The 18150-nt window shown below is 42.4% G+C and overlaps 1 protein-coding gene, 3 non-coding genes and 1 pseudogene across 4 annotated transcripts; 3 read left to right on the top strand and 2 right to left on the bottom strand.

Annotated features, from left to right (window-relative positions):
• The first annotated feature begins 1337 nt into the window (after positions 1-1337).
• Positions 1338-1410, top strand: Trnav-aac. Its single transcript has one exon. It is a non-coding gene; the product is annotated as a tRNA-Val (tRNA).
• A 3447-nt stretch (positions 1411-4857) lies between these two features.
• On the bottom strand, positions 4858-4931 carry Trnai-aau. The gene has a single exon. It is a non-coding gene; the product is annotated as a tRNA-Ile (tRNA).
• Positions 4932-6963: 2032 nt separating this feature from the next.
• LOC122111236 lies at positions 6964-7911 on the bottom strand (annotated as a pseudogene).
• A 1115-nt stretch (positions 7912-9026) lies between these two features.
• Positions 9027-15383, top strand: Prss16 (serine protease 16). The gene is made up of 12 exons (XM_042684379.1): positions 9027-9096; positions 9171-9337; positions 10120-10219; positions 10349-10478; positions 12062-12185; positions 12396-12473; positions 12571-12618; positions 12967-13254; positions 13926-14067; positions 14799-14978; positions 15057-15202; positions 15315-15383. Exons 1-12 carry the CDS (start codon positions 9027-9029, stop codon positions 15381-15383), a joined length of 1542 nt encoding a protein of 513 aa, XP_042540313.1.
• Positions 15384-17944: 2561 nt separating this feature from the next.
• Positions 17945-18018, top strand: Trnai-aau. Its single transcript has one exon. It is a non-coding gene; the product is annotated as a tRNA-Ile (tRNA).
• Positions 18019-18150: the final 132 nt, after the last annotated feature.

Genomic DNA, 18150 nt, shown 5'->3' with positions numbered 1-18150 from the left:
AAAGAAGTGTTTTTACTTTTAAAGTTTTGCTTTACTGGTTACATGTTGAAATAATATTTGAGGTTAAACATACTAATGGTTAAAAAAAAATACTACAGCTGGGTGCAAGTGGTAATCCTAGCTACTCAGGGGTCTGTGATCTGAGGATCATGGTTCAAAGCCAGCCCAGGCAGTGAAGTCTGTGAGACTGATCTACAATTAACCACCAGAAAGCTGGAGGTGGTGCCATGGCTCAAGTGGTAGAACACTAGCCTTAAGTTGAAGAACTCGGGGACAGTGTCTAAGCCAAGAGTTCAAGCTCCATGACCAACAAAAAAAAAATTAGTACCGATTTTTTTTTACTTAAATTTTTTTTATTTTATTGGTTACATATTGAAATGGTATTTCAGGTTAAACATATTAATGGTTATTATTTATTTAGGTTTGGGGGTTTGTGTTTGGGTGTTTAAATGTATGTACTCGTACATATATGTATTTATTATAAATATGCATGTACGTAGATATTTGTTCACTAATAATTGGTCCTAATTAATAATTTTTTCCTGTTTGGACCTAAAACTTTCCAATCTTTAAGAAAGGATCTTCATAACTCCAAGAAATCGAAACAAGAGGGTTTTTTTTATTGCTGTTTTTCTTTTCTTTCTTTTTTTGTCTTGTTTGTTCTTTTATCTATCTTTGGGAGGGTAAGAGAGGGCAGAGAAATTGAGGGACAAAGAGTGAAAGAATGCAGCAGTGGTACCCACTAGACATGTGGAAAATGAACTTGTGGGTGGGGAAGGGAGGAAAAAACTGGGAGAGAGCAAGGGAAGGGGTGATATTGTCCAAAAAGAAATATACTCATTACCTAACAGTAACTAATCCCTCTGATATTAGAAAAACATTTTTTAAATTTCCTTTATGAATTATTGAAAGTTTGTATGAATCTCACTACCAAAGTCCTGACAGATTGCCTGAACAAAGGGGAAAAAAGACTCAAGAGATTTCTAGTCTAATTTTCAGTCAGCAAGAGATAAGGAGTCCAAGCATCTCACCCAAGTCTTGGCATAGAACATGCCAAGAAATTCGTGGAAATAGAAATTTCCAGGAGACTGCCTGAGGTTTTTCTCCCTGAGGCTTGTGTGGAAGGAATTGGGGATCTAGACATAGTATTGCTGTTTTTAAGAATCAGAAAGTATAGATGAATGAGGTCGCAACTCAGAAAAGAAAATAAGGGCGAGGGTGGGGTGGGGCCGGGGGCGATGGCGCGGAAGTCCCTAAGGAAAGGATAGATTTTAGTTTGGATTCGTTGGTTCCTTTTCTTAACTAGTAGGGTAATGTAAGATCGCTCTTCGAGAGAGGTTTCCGTAGTGTAGTGGTTATCACGTTCGCCTAACACGCGAAAGGTCCCCGGTTCGAAACCGGGCGGAAACAAAGCTTTTCATTCAACTTCAGGAAATTCTGCCAAAATATGTTCCTTTCTCTTACATTTTTTGGGGCAGACCAAGACCTTTGATTTAAATAATAATAGGATCAGAGAGGTATATCTCATACTACCTTCAATTCGTTTTCGCGTGCTATTCCTTACAAGGAGTTTAGCAAGAACTGCTTCAGGCTGCGGTGGGCGGTGCCTAGGGGGAGGAACTGACCTTTGTGTTCAGCCCATCTGCCAGGAGTAAAAATCTCCAAGGCTGGAGTAAGGTGATTAATCTGCTAATAACTGCTGATAAGTGGATGGAGATTAGGAGTAGGCAAAGATGTAACTAGGTTCTTCCAAGTGGTGCCTTGTAGGCCTTTCTTCCCCCACCCCCTCCTCCTCTTCTTCTTTTTCTTCTTCATTTCACCTTTTGTTCTGATAAAATTTACACAGATACAATAAGAGGTTGGGGACAAGTGGATGTAGCAAAATGATGAAGGAAAAACTGGGAAATCTGTTTTCCATCCAAAGAATAATAGAAACAACCACTGGGTTTTTGTTGTTTTGTTTTATTGTGTGTGTGTATTTTAATGTGCAATGCTGAGGAATTGGTTGAGTACACAAATCTGGAGTTTAATGGAATGGTCTGGACTGAAGATATGTATTTCTGAATGGAATGGGATAGACGGTATTTAAGACATGAGAATAAATGAACTCATCAGAGAGGAAGTATGTAGAAAGGGGGTCCAAGGACCAACCTCTGAGCAATTCTATCATAAAAAATGTGACTCGAAAACAAAAATATTGAGGGGGAGCCAAGTGAGGTAAAAAGACAATTAGGACAGCAATGTCTTGATGTTTAAGAAAAAAAATAGAGCTCTGAGAAGTAAAGAAAAATAAGAATTTGGAGCTGATCATTCACATGTAGAGGTCATTAGTTATCTTGCCCTGAAATGGTGATGCCAAAAATCCTAGGAAATTACCTGCTGGTGGCTCATGCCTGTAATCCTAGCTACTCAGGAGGCTGAGATCTGAGGATCTCAGTTCAAAGCCTGCACAAGCAGGAACATCTGTGAGACTCTTTATCTCCAATAAGCCATGAGAAAACCGGAAATGATGCTGTAGCTCTAGCAGTAGAGCACTCACCTTGAGCTGAAGAGCACATGAACATCACCCAGGCCCAGAGTTCAAGCCCCACAAAAAAAAAAAAGTCTTTACGTCATTAGTAATTCATTGACAGAAGAGGTCAACATTTCTTTAAGGAGTCTGGGACCTTTTTTTCCAAAACTCTTAATAGCAACCTCTCACCAGTAGATTTTGATTCCATGCATCACTTCTCTGTTATGTTTCCTTTTCAGGATAAGAATATGTGAAGACTCATTCTAAAAAGCCATACTAAAATTTAAAACAGTGGGCAGACATGAGAAGTCGATGGTGGAGTAAGAGATGTGGCAATGCACCAGCTTCCTCTGTCACTAATGCCATTTAATAGATGCTGCTGCATCTTCAGCCTATTTTTTTTTAAATGGCATGCCTTTTGAAAGTGCCTGTATTTTCTGAAAAGTAATACTGTTTTACAAACCATCTCAATTCAATAGTTTAAAACAATTAGAATCTGTTTGGCTCATTAGTTTGTGATACTGATAAGTTGGACTTGACCAAACTAGTTGAGTCCCATTTGGACTGATGCACATATCAGATGAGCAATAGTGGTTTTCACACATCTCTTCTTCAGAGGTTCAATCCAGACATATTGTCTGGCAATGGCCTGAGGGCAAAAAATAAGAGAAGAAAACATCTAAACCAAATAAACAATTGTAGCAGAGTTGTAAATTAAAAGGCTACTTTACAAATATCAGTCACATTCCTTTACACCAGCAATAAACAAGTGGAATTTCAAATTAAAAACACATTAGCACCCCCAAAAGTTAAATACCGGGCAATAAATCTAACAAAGTATGTGTATGATCTACATAGAAAAACCATAAAACTCTGATGAAAGAAATCAAAGAAATAAATAAATGGAAAGATGTTTCATGTTCAACAGACAGTAGAGAGAACATAGAAGGAAAAGAAAATAATGAGTCATAAATTCAATAAGGCCATCAGAATGTAGCTAGTTATTTCTGGTTCATTTGATACAGAAAGATCAAAATGAAAATGATTATTTTTATTACTCAGTATGTGCTCAATACATTTTCCAGAATTTTTTACCCTAATTTTACCATCACTAAAACCATAATCATGGTTACATCCCCAAACTTCATCCATCCTTATCAACTTAACTCCACTTCTGCTCTTCATCTCATTACTGAATTGGAAGTCAGTAAGGGTATCTAAAATGTGCAGAAAGATGCAGATATAAAACAAAAATTTCATTCTATATATTATTTAGACATTAAAAATACATGTTTATATAATTATATACTTTTAAGCCAAAGCAAATTTTGAAACCTTGTACATGCTAGACCAGCACTCAACTAATGAGTTATGTTCCCAGGCCAAAAGCAAAGTATTCTTATCACAAAATAACCATAAAGTTAAGAAAATAAATTGCTCTGTTTCAAACTAACTTAATCTATCAAAGATCCTCATTTCCTTCAGCCAATCAAGGATGGACTCATTTCAGTGAAGGTCAAATCTAGGAGTGCCAGTCAACCATGCTGGAGAAGTCTGCTTCAAATAAAGTTTCCACAGATTATACAACCCACTTACCAACTGAACATCACCCAGTCCCCAAACTGCTTCCCTAGACCCCTTCTTCTCCCCAAAAGAACAGAATCAGTTCTGTTCTAAAGGGCTATACTTGAGAGAAATAATTCTCTCTAAAAGAGATTTGATTTGTATTTTTTTTTTAATGTAACAGTGGTTTCATCCTCATGAAAACATTCCTTTTTCAAATCTAGGATGTCTAAATTTCATTTGCCTCTGAGATTATATTTGTCATTTATTTTTTATATCTGAAGTCTTGTGTATTCTATAAAATGGCCCCCATCATCTTGCCATAAATGCCAAACTTGACAGGGTTTGTTTTCCTTATATGTGTGAATTTGTTTACCAAACTAAACCCCAGTGTTTGAAAACACACTGATAATCTTCATACCATCAGTTCATAATGCTCTTGTCAGAATTCTCTGAGGCCTGAAGATCGAAAAATAATAATTCTAAAAAAAAAAATTGTCAAGGGAAAAGGAAAAGAAGAGATGGAAAAGGGAACAAGAAGAAAGTAAAGGAAAAGGGAAAATGAGGTGATAACAATGTGAGCTGAAGATTAACTGAGTTCTAACCGTAAGTGGAAGACACTTGTATATACTACAGTAACTGAAAGTATGACCTTTGATGGACTCCCCACCCCCACCTCCAACCCTGTGCAGGTTTTACATACTTTTACTGTTGGCCCCCCCATATACATAGCTAGCAGCAATTATTTTCACTAGTGAGGAAAGAAAAGGGGAGGTACTCCCTGGCCCGTACGGGGATCGAACCCGCGACCTTGGCGTTATTAGCACCATGCTCTAACCAACTGAGCTAACCGGCCAGACAGCAAAGGGAATTTTTTTGATTTCATGAAAGTTCCTTCACATTCTTTTTTTTCCTCCCTACCTAAAGAGATCTTTTGTTAAATTTGATTACAACCAAGTAAAGCTGACTTTAAAGTTCTCCTCGTTTTCCACTTCCCCTTTCCTGCCTCCCACCAAGCTGTAGTTGGAAGGACAAAACAACAGCTTTGCTCGCTATCAAAAAGAAATTTTGCTTTTCGCTTAGAAAATACACTTCTCGAACTCGCCTTCTCTAAGCTTAGAAAATACAGAAAAAAGAAAGTTCACCAGAAAGGCTTCTCCTTCTGACTCTGGAAAGATCCACAAAGGATGGAGAGGGAGAAGCTGGACACTGGAGCTCAGCTGGGCTGAAATTGACCTGGAGCAGCTGATGGACTTGTCCCGCTTTCGTGGCTGGAGTCATGCTCCTCTCCGTGCCACAGGAAAAAGAAAATCAGGGGCCCTTTGGCAGATTTGGTCTTGGAAGTGGACAGCGAGGATCCTCCTGGTGTCAGCGAATTATTAACAAGGTTCCCAATTTTCTTTTCTTCTTTCAGAAAATTTATCCAACGAAATCAATTCACCTTGTGTTTGGTGGAGTGTGGTGATGGAGAGCACGGTGGCTTGCTCGCTCCTGAAAGTCCCTCGCTGCTCCTGGGGCATCACCAAATTCACAATGGTCCATTCTTTTTAGACAGGCAACAATCAGGATGGCGAGGCAAGCAAAGTGGAAGAGGCTCGGGTGTTAGAGGAGACAGATCTGAGCTCTACAGACCTCGCAAAGGTTCTGGGACAAGCAACTCTAAGCTTCTGGACAATTTCCCAGGAACTCAGCTACTGGCTCAGTTTGGTGGCGACCAAGGCCAAGACCATTTCCAGTGGAGAAAAAGGATCCCGACGGTTCCTTGAGGGACAATGGCTTCTGCGAGCTCCCTAGATTTTCAGGCACCATCCACATTTCTTAGAAGAGAGATCTGGTCTCCATGCTCCTGCTGTGTGACAGGAATAGCTGAGTTCCCCCAGTTTTAATCGTTGTTATTTACATTTGGGTGGCCATTTCCAGAAACCAGACAAAGACAAAGGCTGAAGAACTAACAAATTTTGGTCATTTTTTTCCTCAACCAAGTTGAGCCCATAGGCTCAACTAATTTATTTTCATCCCCAAATTAAGTAGCTGCTTTTCTTTGTATTGTAATTATTGACATTAAAAATAAAGTGTTGTCTAATTTTTAATTGTTTGACAGATTATAAATTGTGAATAATTTGCTACAATCATTCAGGGGAAAATTGTATGCATGAATGTGATCGTTAAATTATATTGTAAGGGCATTTCTATAATTCGGTCATAATGGATGGTTACATCCCCTAAAAGACTGCTTGTAGCATCTTGAATCAATGCACATTGGTTAGATTGAGAAGAGAAAAAAAAATGTTTCTTTTGGAATGTGAGAAGGAAAAAAAAGTACAGACCATATTAAGTTCCTTACGTGTGTGTGTGTGTGTGTGTATGTTGGTCATGGTGCTTGAACTCAGCTGATTATTTGGAGATAAGAGTCTCACAAACTTTCCTGCCTGGGCTGGCTTTGAATCATGTTCCTCATATCTCAGCCTCCTAAGTACCTTTGAATGGTTGGTTAAGTAAATTGATTACAGTCACATGTTTAATGAGCAGCTGAGGCATAACCCCTCTCCATTACCTTTGGGAATCAAAATCAAGATAAATTTGAATTTGTAAAGAGGGAGGGACAAAGAAAGGACAGAGAGAGAAAAAGAGAGAAAGAATCTCAATAACATAAGGAAATATATATTTAAGGATCAGAGCAAAGGGGGGGGGGGAAGGTGGGGTACTGCATCCTCTGAGAGGGCTTTTAGTCAAATGTATCTTCTTTCTTTGTATTGGGCCTAGAATTCAAGCCCTAGGCACAAAGTAGATAAACTGGGAAGAAATCAGTGGTCTCCTGGAAAGTCATACAAATCCAAAGGTTCCTGAATTTTTTCAATATAAATTAACCTATTTATTGTAGGCTAGGGCTATCTCAAATGGTAGAGCTTCCACTGGTCTTTTAATTACTTTAGTCTTCTAATGGCAGACTTGACTGTGAGGGCAGGGGTTATGTTTAGGTCCAGGCACCACCAGCCACTGTTTTCATGCAGGACCACAATACCAGATGCCCACAGCTCACCTTTTCATCTTGGTTTTGCCTCAGAAAGAGCAAGTGTATTTTGCATGCTGGCTGATTTCAATTTTTTTTCACCGTTTTCTGGAGGGATGCACTATAGCAGGTCCCATATTTACCAACAATGCTGAACTTCCTGGTGTGTTTGGCCACGCGGCTGCAACAACACAGGTCCAGGCCCTGGGTAACATAGGAAGATTCTGTTTATTAAATGGAAAAAAAAGAGAAAGAGAGAGAGAGAATTTATAGTAAATTACAACTAACTATAGCTTTAAAATATTAAAAGAAATAAAATATAAAAAGTTCAAGAGTTTTCTAATGGCAGCTCCATTTTACAATCCCAATGCTTGCTTGCACTGCCCTGTTTGTCACAGCCATTCTAGCAAGTATAAAGAAGCATCTCATGGTTTTTATTTATATTTTAGTTGTGGCTAAAGATATTGAGAATCTTTTCACATGCATATTGGCTGTTAGTGTTTCATAAAATACCTTTTTAAATTCTTGGTCCTTTTTTCTGACAATTAAAAAAATTATTGGTTTCTTACAGAGTTCTTATGGTACATATTCAATTCAGATGTTGATATTTAAACAAGAGGGCAACCTTCCATATTATCTAGCTTCTGGTACTATGAAAAAGTAGACTTCAACATCTTTAAAGATCCTTTACATTCTTTGATTTTTCAAACCATATTACTATTACTATTGAGACACTCCAGCAAGAACATTAGGGAAGGACTACTAAGTTCTTCTGTTTATAGAAGGAAGCTTACTTACTGCCTTTTAGAAGTGATTGAAACTTCATGCTTGTAGGTACTTAATGATAGAAACCAATCTAAAATGACCAATTGCTGGTTGGATTCATAGTTAGAAGAAATAAGCATCTTGGAGATAAGGCCTACATCTTGAGGCATGATAGAATGCCTACAGAAGCAGATGTGTGAGACATAGGTATTCCTCCATCTCTCACCTCTGAAATTCTATTATATTGCACTTAGGGACCTCCCATGCTTACTTTTGCACTGATTTATTTACTACTAGTGATTTACTACTAGTTAGGAACTCCTAACTAGACCTATATAACCTTTCTTTTTTCTCCATGTCTTCCAAATCTGTTATCAACACTGCCATCTTTAAATAGTCTTTTCTTGGTGCTTTTTTTTGGGGGGCGGGGTGGGAATCACTAATTGTTGATGAAAGTCTCATGGACTTTCTTGCCCAAGCTGGCTTAAAACTGCAATCCTCATATATCAGCCTCCTAAGCAGCTAGGATTAGAGGCATGAGCCATGTGTGTCCAGCTTCTTTATCCTGTTTTGGTTTGTTGGTTTGTTTGGTGTGTGTGTGTGTGTGTGTGTGTGTTGATCCTGAGGCTTGAGCTCAGGTCCTTAAGCTTTTGCTCAAGACTAGCGCTTGATCACAGCACCACTTCTGGCCTCCGTGTGTGTGTGTGTGTGTGTGTGTGTGTGTGTGTGTGTGTGTGTGTGTGTGTGTGTGATTAATTAGGGATAAGAGTCTCACCGATGTTTCTGCCTAAGCTGGCTTCCAGCCATGATCTCACTCAGCCTTCTGAGTAGTTAGGATTACAGGTATGAACCATGGGCATTCAGCCTTCTTTGTCCTTTTTAAACAGCTCTTGAGGCACAGTGAGAGGAGAATGAGAGGCTGAAGAAGGCAAAAGTCCAGTGTGGAACATTCAAGTGTCTGATCAGCAGACCCTAACACACAAGCTTCCCTGTTTCGCTTTAACGATTCCTGTAGACGCTTGTCCTCCAGAAGAGGCCCTTGAAGCTTCCAAAGAAACCTGAGCTCCTGATGAAAGACAGTGAATTTAAAGCCAGGGTCTTGGGGACATGACAAAGGCCCTCATTGAATCAAGCAATACAGAGCCCTTGGAATTCTTGCACAGAGCAGTGCATAGCATGGCCATCAGACCTGCCCTGTGGCTGGGCCTTTTGCTCCTGGTTTCTCTCTGGGAACTCTCATTTCCAGGTAAAAGTGGCTTGAGGGTTGAGTATGGGTTTCTAAGAGACTTAATCTGACTCCCTTTCTTCCATGTTCAAAAGCTTTGCTTCTTAGGCAGCTGGGAGAACACATTCAGAGGTATCAGGAGAGCACCAGCCTGAACGTAGGCCTAGGAGGGAGCCTGGGTGCTGTGGCCATGCCAAAAGTAGGGTGGCTGCAGCAGCCACTGGACCCCTTCAATGCATCTGACACACGCTCCTTCCTGCAGGTAAGGCTAGGAGAGACGTCCACTGGCTACTCTGCCCTCTCCTCAGGCTCCCTACTCTGTCCTTTAGTCTGAGTTTTTCCTCCCAGTCTACACCACAGCCTTCTTTCTCCCTTCTACTCTACACTGTAGAGGCTACTGCCCTTGTGTCTTAGGCTGTGGCTGCTGTCAGTATCCTCTGACAGCCCTTCAGTGCATCCTCTCCATTTCTTACATGTGACCTTACTCCCCCCCTTCTCTCTTTGGTATTATACTTTTTTTTTTTGGTCCTTCAATCTCTCCTCTCTCGCTTTTGTCCTCTGACTGTCCCTCAATGTCCTCTTTGCCCTGTTCTTCAAATTAGATGTAAAACCCATCATCAGTCTTCACTTGTAGCAGAAATCTGAACTTTGGAACTGAGACCTGATCCATAACCAATTTTTCCAAAACAAAGAAATCTCTTGAGTTTTTCTAATGCTTCTCCTCTATATAATTATCAAAGCTCATCTCACTGTTCTAAATTCAGCCACATTCAGTGTTCTACAATTATTATCTTCAAGAAATTGCAGATGCCTACCATATGCCAACCATTCCCCCCGAGTCTTAAAAACAAAACAGTGAAAGTGCAGGAAAAAAAACAATCTATGGAGAGAGAAACAGGAGACCAATGAACATAGAATAAACAAGTCCATTTCAGATACAACCAAGGAAAGATCCATTGCAGAGAAAAACTGGAACAAAAGAAGAATCATGAATAAGTCAGGAGTCTCAAAATGTCAGCTCATCACCCTCTTCCCATCTCTAAGCGTTACTGGGTGAATGACCAACACAGGACTGGCTACGGTGGACCTGTATTCTTGCATCTAGGGGGAGAGGGCAGCCTTGGACCAGGCTCAGTGATGTCAGGTAAGAGGCAAGGATGAGGAAAAATATGGTGGGGACCAGGAACTGCATACAGCAATGTTGTGAGACCTGAGACGTGCACGGGCCTTACGTTCAGCTCACATCCTGCTCCTCACTATGTGCTCTTCTCAGGACATCCTGCAGCCCTGGCTCCTGCCTTGGGGGCTCTGGTGATAAGCCTGGAACACAGATTTTATGGTCTCAGCATACCTACTGGAGGCCTCAGTATGGCCCAGCTTCGATACTTGTCCAGCCGTCATGCGTGAGTTGGAAGAGGGAAAGCGGAGATTACAGAATTGAGTATATCTATGTCTTAGCATCTCTGCATCATGTCTTTCTCTACCACTATCCAGTGTCAACCACTAGCTCCCTAGTTTTTAATTCCTGTCTTTCATAGTGTCTTAGTACTTCTCCATATTTCTTGTCTCTCCATATTTCTTGTTTACTCTTGTCTCTTTTTTTTTTCTGTGTGGTGTGTGTGTGTGTGGTGTGTGTGTGGTGTGTGTGTGTGTGTGTGTGTGTGTGTGTGTGTGTGGTCCTGGGGCTTGAACTCTGGGCCTGGGCACTGTCCCTCAGCTCTTCATCTCAAGGCTACCACTTGAGTCACAGCCCACGTCTGGTTTTCTGAGCAGTTTATTGGAGATAAGAGTCACATGGACTTTCCTGCCCAGGCTAGCTTTGAACCACAATCCTCAGATCTCAGCTTCCTGAGTAGCTGGGACTACAGGCATAAGCCACCGATAGCCAGCTCTTTGTTTTTGTCTCACCATCTCAAGTAGGCTATTGCCTCTCTGTGGTCATTGTTTCTGACCAATATCATTTACCTGCATTTCAGTTAGTCACAGCATCCTAACCCTTCTCAATGTCTGGCCTTGACTTCAGAGTGAAAACCGAAGTGATCTTGTTAGATCCCTCCCTTATCTCAAAACCCTCATATCTCTCATATTACTTTGAGCAAAGTTAGCTTTAATAGTGGTCACAGATACCCCAGGTCATCCTCAGTTAACTGTAAACTCCAAGGTCCTTGTTGCTCTCTATACTGATAGGTGAATCCTATCTTGAACCTTTGAACTTTACCCTCTGCAAGAAGCTGCCTGCCTCAAGATAGTTGTATGACTCCATCTGCTATGCATTCAACTTCTATCATCAATCCCCACCATTTCTCCCACCTACCTTTCTTTTAGCTGCTTTATCGTTGCTTTCACCAGCTTTACTGTTCTCTACTGGACTTAATTAACCCTCTCTTATTTGGTGTCTATTTCAATCTCTGTCTCATTCTTGACTCCATTTCTCTGTGCCAACATCTGTCACTCTCTATTTCATTGTTTCTACAAGCTAACCTGGCTTCTAACTGCAACAAGATGGCACTAACTGTAATCCATTTTAGAATGATTGATGAAGAAAGAAAGCTCATGGAAGGAAAATAGAGAATCTTAGAAGCCTCCCAATATCTCTTTCCCTTTCCTTTTATTGGGGTGGAGGGGAAGATGGCACTCCCCTTCCCCAATATCTTATAACCATTCAGTTATGACAGCTCTTCCTCCTGATAACCTTCCTTGATTGCCTCCATCTCCTTCCTGTGTATGTCAACTTTTCATCTAAACTGCCTTGGAAGATTTTCCTTTCTTACATAAAATTGAAGAGAAAGGGGAGGGGGGTGGAGGCTTTCTGAAGGGGAAATATAGAATCTCTCTTGGTATGTGGTAACAGAGAGCCCTCAGAAATATACCCTGAGGAAAGAGCCTGGCTTCTGGCTGCCCATTCCTGTCTCTGGGTGCCAGTTCCCCGGCCGGGATTGTGGGAGAAATCTTCAGAGGACTGATGGAATCTTGCCTTTGACCCCAGGCTGGCTGACGTGGTCTCTGCCCACCAAGCCCTTTCCCGCCTTTTCAACATCTCCTCCTCCAGCCCCTGGATCTGTTTTGGAGGCTCCTATGCTGGATCTTTGGCGGCCTGGACCCGGCTGAAGGTCTCTGGAACCCCTCTGGGTGGGCTGGGAGTGTGTGTTGGGGGGGAGGATATTTGGACTCTGAGGTCCCAGCCAGATAATAGGAACATCTTCTCCTACCTACTCCAGAAGAGCTATCCAAGGTGACTTTGCAAGGGCTCAAGAGCACAAGGGTGAACGACCTTGGTCCCATTACCTCTGCTACTGGACTGACAGCCTCTCCTCTCTTAGTTCCCCCATCTCATTTTCGCTGCGGTCGCCTCTTCTGCCCCAGTGCGAGCAGTGTTGGATTTCTCGGAATATAACGATGTAAGGATTATTGACTGCAAGTGCAGGAAGAGAAGGTACCCAGTGGGGGGGAGTAGCCTGCCACTTCCCTGATGGCTCTCCTATGGCCTCATTACAGGTGGTGTCCAGAAGCCTAATGAAGACGGCAATTGGAGGGTCGCTGGAGGTAGGAAGCGCAACCTAGGCCAGGGAGGTGGGGAGGTCGGGGAAAGATGATCTGAGACGCTGGGAGCCAGGGAAGGACCTGCAAGATGGGCAGAAGTCTGAGATGGAAGTTGCGTAGATTTTGCAAAACTAGATTTGCGATCGAGAGGAGCATCCAGAGCAAAAGAGCATCCCCCAACGGGGGAGGGCTGAGGAAGAGCGGGTCTTGGGCAGGGTCGGGGGGGGGGGGGTGGAGCCAGGGGGCGTGGCCTCGGGCGGGGAAAATCCTGGATGCCAGCGTTCCCCGCGAGGGCGCTGGCCCTGGGAAGGAAGGCCCGGACCAGCCGACACTGTCTCTCGCTCCGGCTAGTGCGGGGCGGCGGTGGCCAAGGCCTTCGCGGAGGTGGAGCGGCGGCTGCGCGCTGGCGGGGCGGCTCAGCGGGCGCTGGGGGCGGAGCTGGGGGCTTGCGGACCCCTGGGCCGCACTGAAGACCAGGCGGAGTTGCTAGGGGCGCTGCAGGCCCTGGTTGGAGGCACGGTGCAATACGACGGGCAGGCGGGGGCTCCGCTAAGCGTGCGACAGCTCTGCGGGCTCCTTCGAGGCCGGGGCAACCACAGTCACCTTACGCCTTACCAGGGACTTCGAGGGGCAGTGCAGGTAAGTGCACACACACACACACACACACACACACACACACACACGGATTCTTGATCCACCTCCTACCCTCTCTGAACTTCCGTTTTCTAGTCCATGAAATGGGGATCACATCTCCCGGGCTGACATTCAGAAGATAAAAAGAGGGCTTATAGGCCAGCCAGCTGGAAGTTTAGCATGCAGTATGCAAATGTTAGAGACTATCTCGATCGGTCTTCTTTTCTGTGTACATAGTAAGTGCTCAATGAGTGTTTATAGAGTGAATGCAAAAAAAACCCATATAGTCCTGGGAACAGTGTTGTCCCAGCCTTTGAGTCTACAATTAGAATCCAGCTGTCAGTTTTCCCACACTCTCTGGGCCTAGTAAGTGTCTCTCATAGTAATTTCATTGATTTCTCAGGAGAAAGGCGCTACTGTTATCCTCATTTGGGGGGGGGGGGAGGAAGGATATGCAAATGATTACCACTTGCCAAGGTCTGACAAGTGGTAAGATCACAGTCATCTAGCTCTAGGGACTCCTTGAAGTAGCCCCTCTGTCCACTGATTTCCAGAACTAGGAACTCACCCTTCTCTTTCTGACTTTTGACCTGTAGACCAAACAAAGGCCTCCAAGGTTCTGGCTTGCTAAAGGAAGAAGATGAATTTATGTATATTATATGCATATTGTCTCCTAGATTGTCTTGCACAGTCTGGGCCAGAAGTGTTTAAGCTTTTCTCGATCAGAGACGGTGACACAGCTAAGAGCTACAGAGCCTCAAGTATCTGGTGTGGGTGACCGGCAGTGGTTGTACCAGACATGTACTGAATTCGGCTTCTGTGAGTGACTGACCTAATATTCACCCCCAAAGCATATATGTTGTACTATGCCCAAAGAGGTCATCTTACAGACAGCTCAACTGACTCCTAAGCCTTGTGTAACCCACAGATGTTGGGCTAGAAAGAGTAGACAGCCATATTAGTGATGCTCACATGCTTTCTCACACTCATACTCAGGGCTCAACATGAGTGATTTTACCTTCAATTTGCACTTCCTCTGGGTCCCTATCACTGGGATATCTCCACTCTTTCCCTAGTCACTAGTCTAGAAATCAGAGACTAGTTGTAGATGCCTCTTTCCTATTATCCAGATCGTTTGTCAGTTACTTAGTTCTGCCCACTCTGTATCTTGAAACACTTTCTAATCCCTCCCTCCTGCTGTATGGCCTGGTGAAGGCCCCATTCGCTTCTTCCTGGATTACTACTCTAGCTTTCTCCCTCTTTTCCAGGATTTCACTTCACCTCCCCAGTCCAAATTCCACATAGTTTCAACAGAGACCTTTCTCAAAACATTCACGTTTCCTTATGTCCCAAGAGTGATCCCATCATAATCCCCTCTGAAACCCCTGTCTCCTGACCCTTTTTATTACATCCCTGATCATTTTGGGCTGTCACTCTTTGGGGATATGTGGGACTCTGTATGCTTATTGAGGCCTTCATTTGGGAGGTTGTTGAAGGGGTGTGTGGGCAGGCTCTATGGATTCTTTATGTTTACAGGTATCTTTCCACAGATGTCACTTGTGAGCACCCTGGATGTCCTTTCTCTCCGCTCCCAGCACTGCCCTCCCACCTAGACCTATGTGAACAAGTATTCGGGCTCTCAGCCTCATCTGTAGCCCAGGCGGTGGCTCAGACAAACTCCTACTATGGCGGTCAGACACCTGGTGCCACCCAAGTACTATTTGTTAATGGTGAGCATGCCTTCAGAACCTGGCTCCTAAGCTTACCTTACCTCTAGCTCAACACATGAGCATCTTCTTTCTTTCCAGGGGACACAGACCCTTGGCATGCACTAAGTGTAACACAGGACTTAGGAGCCTCAGAGTTAGTCCTTCTCATCCCTAATGCCTCTCACTGTCTGGACATGGCATCTGAGAGGTCTTCAGACTCTGCTGGCCTCCGCCTGGGGCGCCAGGTAAGAGAAAAGTTTCTGGGTAATATGTAGTTTCATTTGCATGCTTAATTGCATAGTCCTACCTTCTACCAATGCTGAAGTCTTAACTGTCAGAATTCTCACCTTTTCACAGAGAATCATCCAGCAGCTGCAGACCTGGCTCAGACAGGCCAAGGAGAGGCAGGTTAGGGGTGAGGTGTAAGAGCATATCCTCATCACTTCCTGAATGTCCTCTTCTCGCAACAAAAGGAAACAGCTTGTTTTGGAGGAAGAAGTTTCCAGGAATTTGGGATTCAGCACTCATTCTGCATGTAACTGGCTTGTGTCTGCAAAGATTGCTTCAAACTAAATGCCCTCCTTTCCAGAAAGGAGTGTCTGAACATAGGTGAATGATTAACCCCATTGTGAATATTCATCTTTTGCATATTAAACATCAAGGAAATATGGCTCCTCATGCTGGCGCCACCCCCTTGCTAATCATCACCTGCTGATAAGCTCCAACTAATGGACTAGGTACCTTGCTGCAAGTTCTCTCTAGAATTCAGACTTGTATCCTGTCTCTGCATCTTACCATATCCTGCTTGCTCTTTCCTTTTTAATCTTTTTGACTATTTCTCTTTTTAACCCTCTTTTAATAATAAAAAGTACAAGGTAGCAACAATGAACAAAACACTTAATCATTTCAATGTAAAAAATAGGACTGACTAGTTAATAAACCCAAAGTTATCAAGCCTGTTTTAGCTATTAGAAAAACATAAATTAGAACTACATGAAATATTACTTTATACCCAAATGAATTGCAAGCAAATAAAAACTTCTGATGTATTCAAATGGTGAGGATGTTGAACAGCTCATCACTGAATGTAAAATCATAAAACCATTCTAGAAAATACACACTATATTATACCTACCTGTTCTTAAACATTTTTCCCAAGAGAAATAAAATCTTTTAACAGCTTTATTCACAGTAGTCCCCAAATTGTAAACAATGCTAATGTCTGTGGGCAGATAAATGGGAAAAATAAATAAATAACAGCATTTTCATAAATTACTACTTAGCAGTAACAAAACAATGAACCATTTATAAGGCAAAGTGAGATTGACTTCCAAACTATTATGCATGGGGGAGGGAAGGGGAAAACACATACAAAAAAGCATATATTGTTTCATACCCAAAATAATATATAATATTCCCATTTATGTAAGGTCAAGAATAGCAAAACTAGTATAGTGGAAATAGACTCTGGCATGATAACAACAATGAGTATATTCACTTGCAAAAACAACTATGAAACTGGATAAAGCTTTAATATCACAATTTCAGGACATAAAAAATATACAGCAAACTTAAAAACATTTGCTCATGAAAACAATTGATCTTTTAGGAAGAAATGTTGCAAATCAATGGCAAAATCTTGCTCATGGCTACTCTTATTTCCCATTAGTTCTATCAGTACAGAGGTTCAGTTTAGACAAGGAAGGCCATGAAAATATCTTCACTATTCTGCTTGAGAGGGCTCACTTGATTAGAGCATTTTCAAATAGTAGTCTTAAGGAAAAGCTGAGTGATATTAGCCTTGCTGATGATGTTTTGGATATATTAAAAGTTCGTGCAACAAAAGCAAAAAAAAAAAAAAAAGTGAAGCTTTGCTAACTAAAAAGCTTCACAGCTAAGGAAACAAAATGAACTGGAAGAGTTCATATTTGCAAATACAAAGTTACAAATACATATTTGCAAACTGTATATCTGATAAGGGGTTAATATGTAAAATGTATTAGGAAATCACAAGCAAAGATAATACTAACCCAGTTAACAAATAGGCAAGGATAGACATTTTTCCAGTGGAAACCAAAAACACTTTTTTTGTTTCTATTGGGAGGGGAGAGAGACAGAGCTCCCTTTAAAGGAAAATTAAAGACACTCTGCATTAACCATTTCTCCTGTCTGCAGGGATTCAGCCAACTCTAGCCATCATGAGAAGGTTTTGAGTGCTATCTCCATGGCAAATGAAAAAGATGGGCTGCTCTGCACCTGGCAGAGCCAGATGTGTTTTCTATCTCCTTCTAGAAGGCCCAACTTTATTCTTAATGCCTAAGTCCTGCTCAGTCCAAAGGTTTCTCTCCTGGTCTACATACACCAAGGGCACTGTCTCTGAATGCACTTTGGTGTACAGGTTCCTCTAGGCATTGATTTAAGGGGTCTTGGTTCTTCCTGAATGGGAAAGAGTTCTGAAGACCTTCGGCCCTCCACGATCTTTTAAAATCCCGCACACATTTGGCCACAATCATTTCAGGGTAGTAGTGAAACACCACGAGAGTATACAATTTTCCCACACCCCCGGACTCAGGCAAAAGGTGGCCTTCCAGGATGTCCCCTCGGAGCAGAGGAGAATCCGCGCCCCACGCAGCGCGCACAATCTGGGGCGTTACGTGCTTGGTCTCAGGTATACAGAAACTTCAGGTTTGCCGGACTCCTCCCGGGTTAAAACCTTGGTCCTGGAGCTTGATTGACGATTTGACCAAGACCGAGTTACCCACGTAAGAAACAGTGTTCGTTGGGGGTCATATGTTGACCTTTTTTTCAACATCGATGGGATGGTGAAATGGAAAGAATGTGGATGTATTTTGTTTTTTAATTTAGTTTTCGTTATGAGTTTTAGCGACCCCCCCCCCCCCCCCCGCCCCGGGAGAAAAACAAACTTTCTTCAACCTAGTTTATTGGTTTATATATTCTACACAGAAGATCCAACCAGTTTTTATACTGGCCGGTTAGCTCAGTTGGTTAGAGCGTGGTGCTAATAACGCCAAGGTCGCGGGTTCGATCCCCGTACGGGCCATATCCTTTTCCACTCAAAACATTCCCCTCTGAACATGTTTCCAATACACCTTCAACTACAAGAGTTAGGTTCCCTTCAACTACAAGAGTTGGACTCCCGTCGATAAATCAAAGCACAATTATCAAAACGCTT

The sequence above is a fragment of the Dipodomys spectabilis genome, unplaced genomic scaffold, assembly GCF_019054845.1.
Source record: "Dipodomys spectabilis isolate Male_0828 unplaced genomic scaffold, ASM1905484v1 ptg000085l, whole genome shotgun sequence".
NCBI classification, from domain to species: domain Eukaryota; kingdom Metazoa; phylum Chordata; class Mammalia; order Rodentia; family Heteromyidae; genus Dipodomys; species Dipodomys spectabilis.
Note: the sequence above shows the minus strand (reverse complement) of the source record. Positions and strands in the feature narration are given on the sequence as shown.

Coding starts and splice junctions, on each gene's coding strand:
- Prss16 (XM_042684379.1), top strand. CDS start 9,027: ATGGCCATCAGACCTGCCCTGTGGCTGGGCCTTTTGCTCCTGGTTTCT. Junction 12,474..12,570: donor ATTTCTCGGAATATAACGAT/GTAAGGATTATT, acceptor GCCTCATTACAG/GTGGTGTCCAGAAGCCTAAT. Junction 14,068..14,798: donor ATGTACTGAATTCGGCTTCT/GTGAGTGACTGA, acceptor ATCTTTCCACAG/ATGTCACTTGTGAGCACCCT.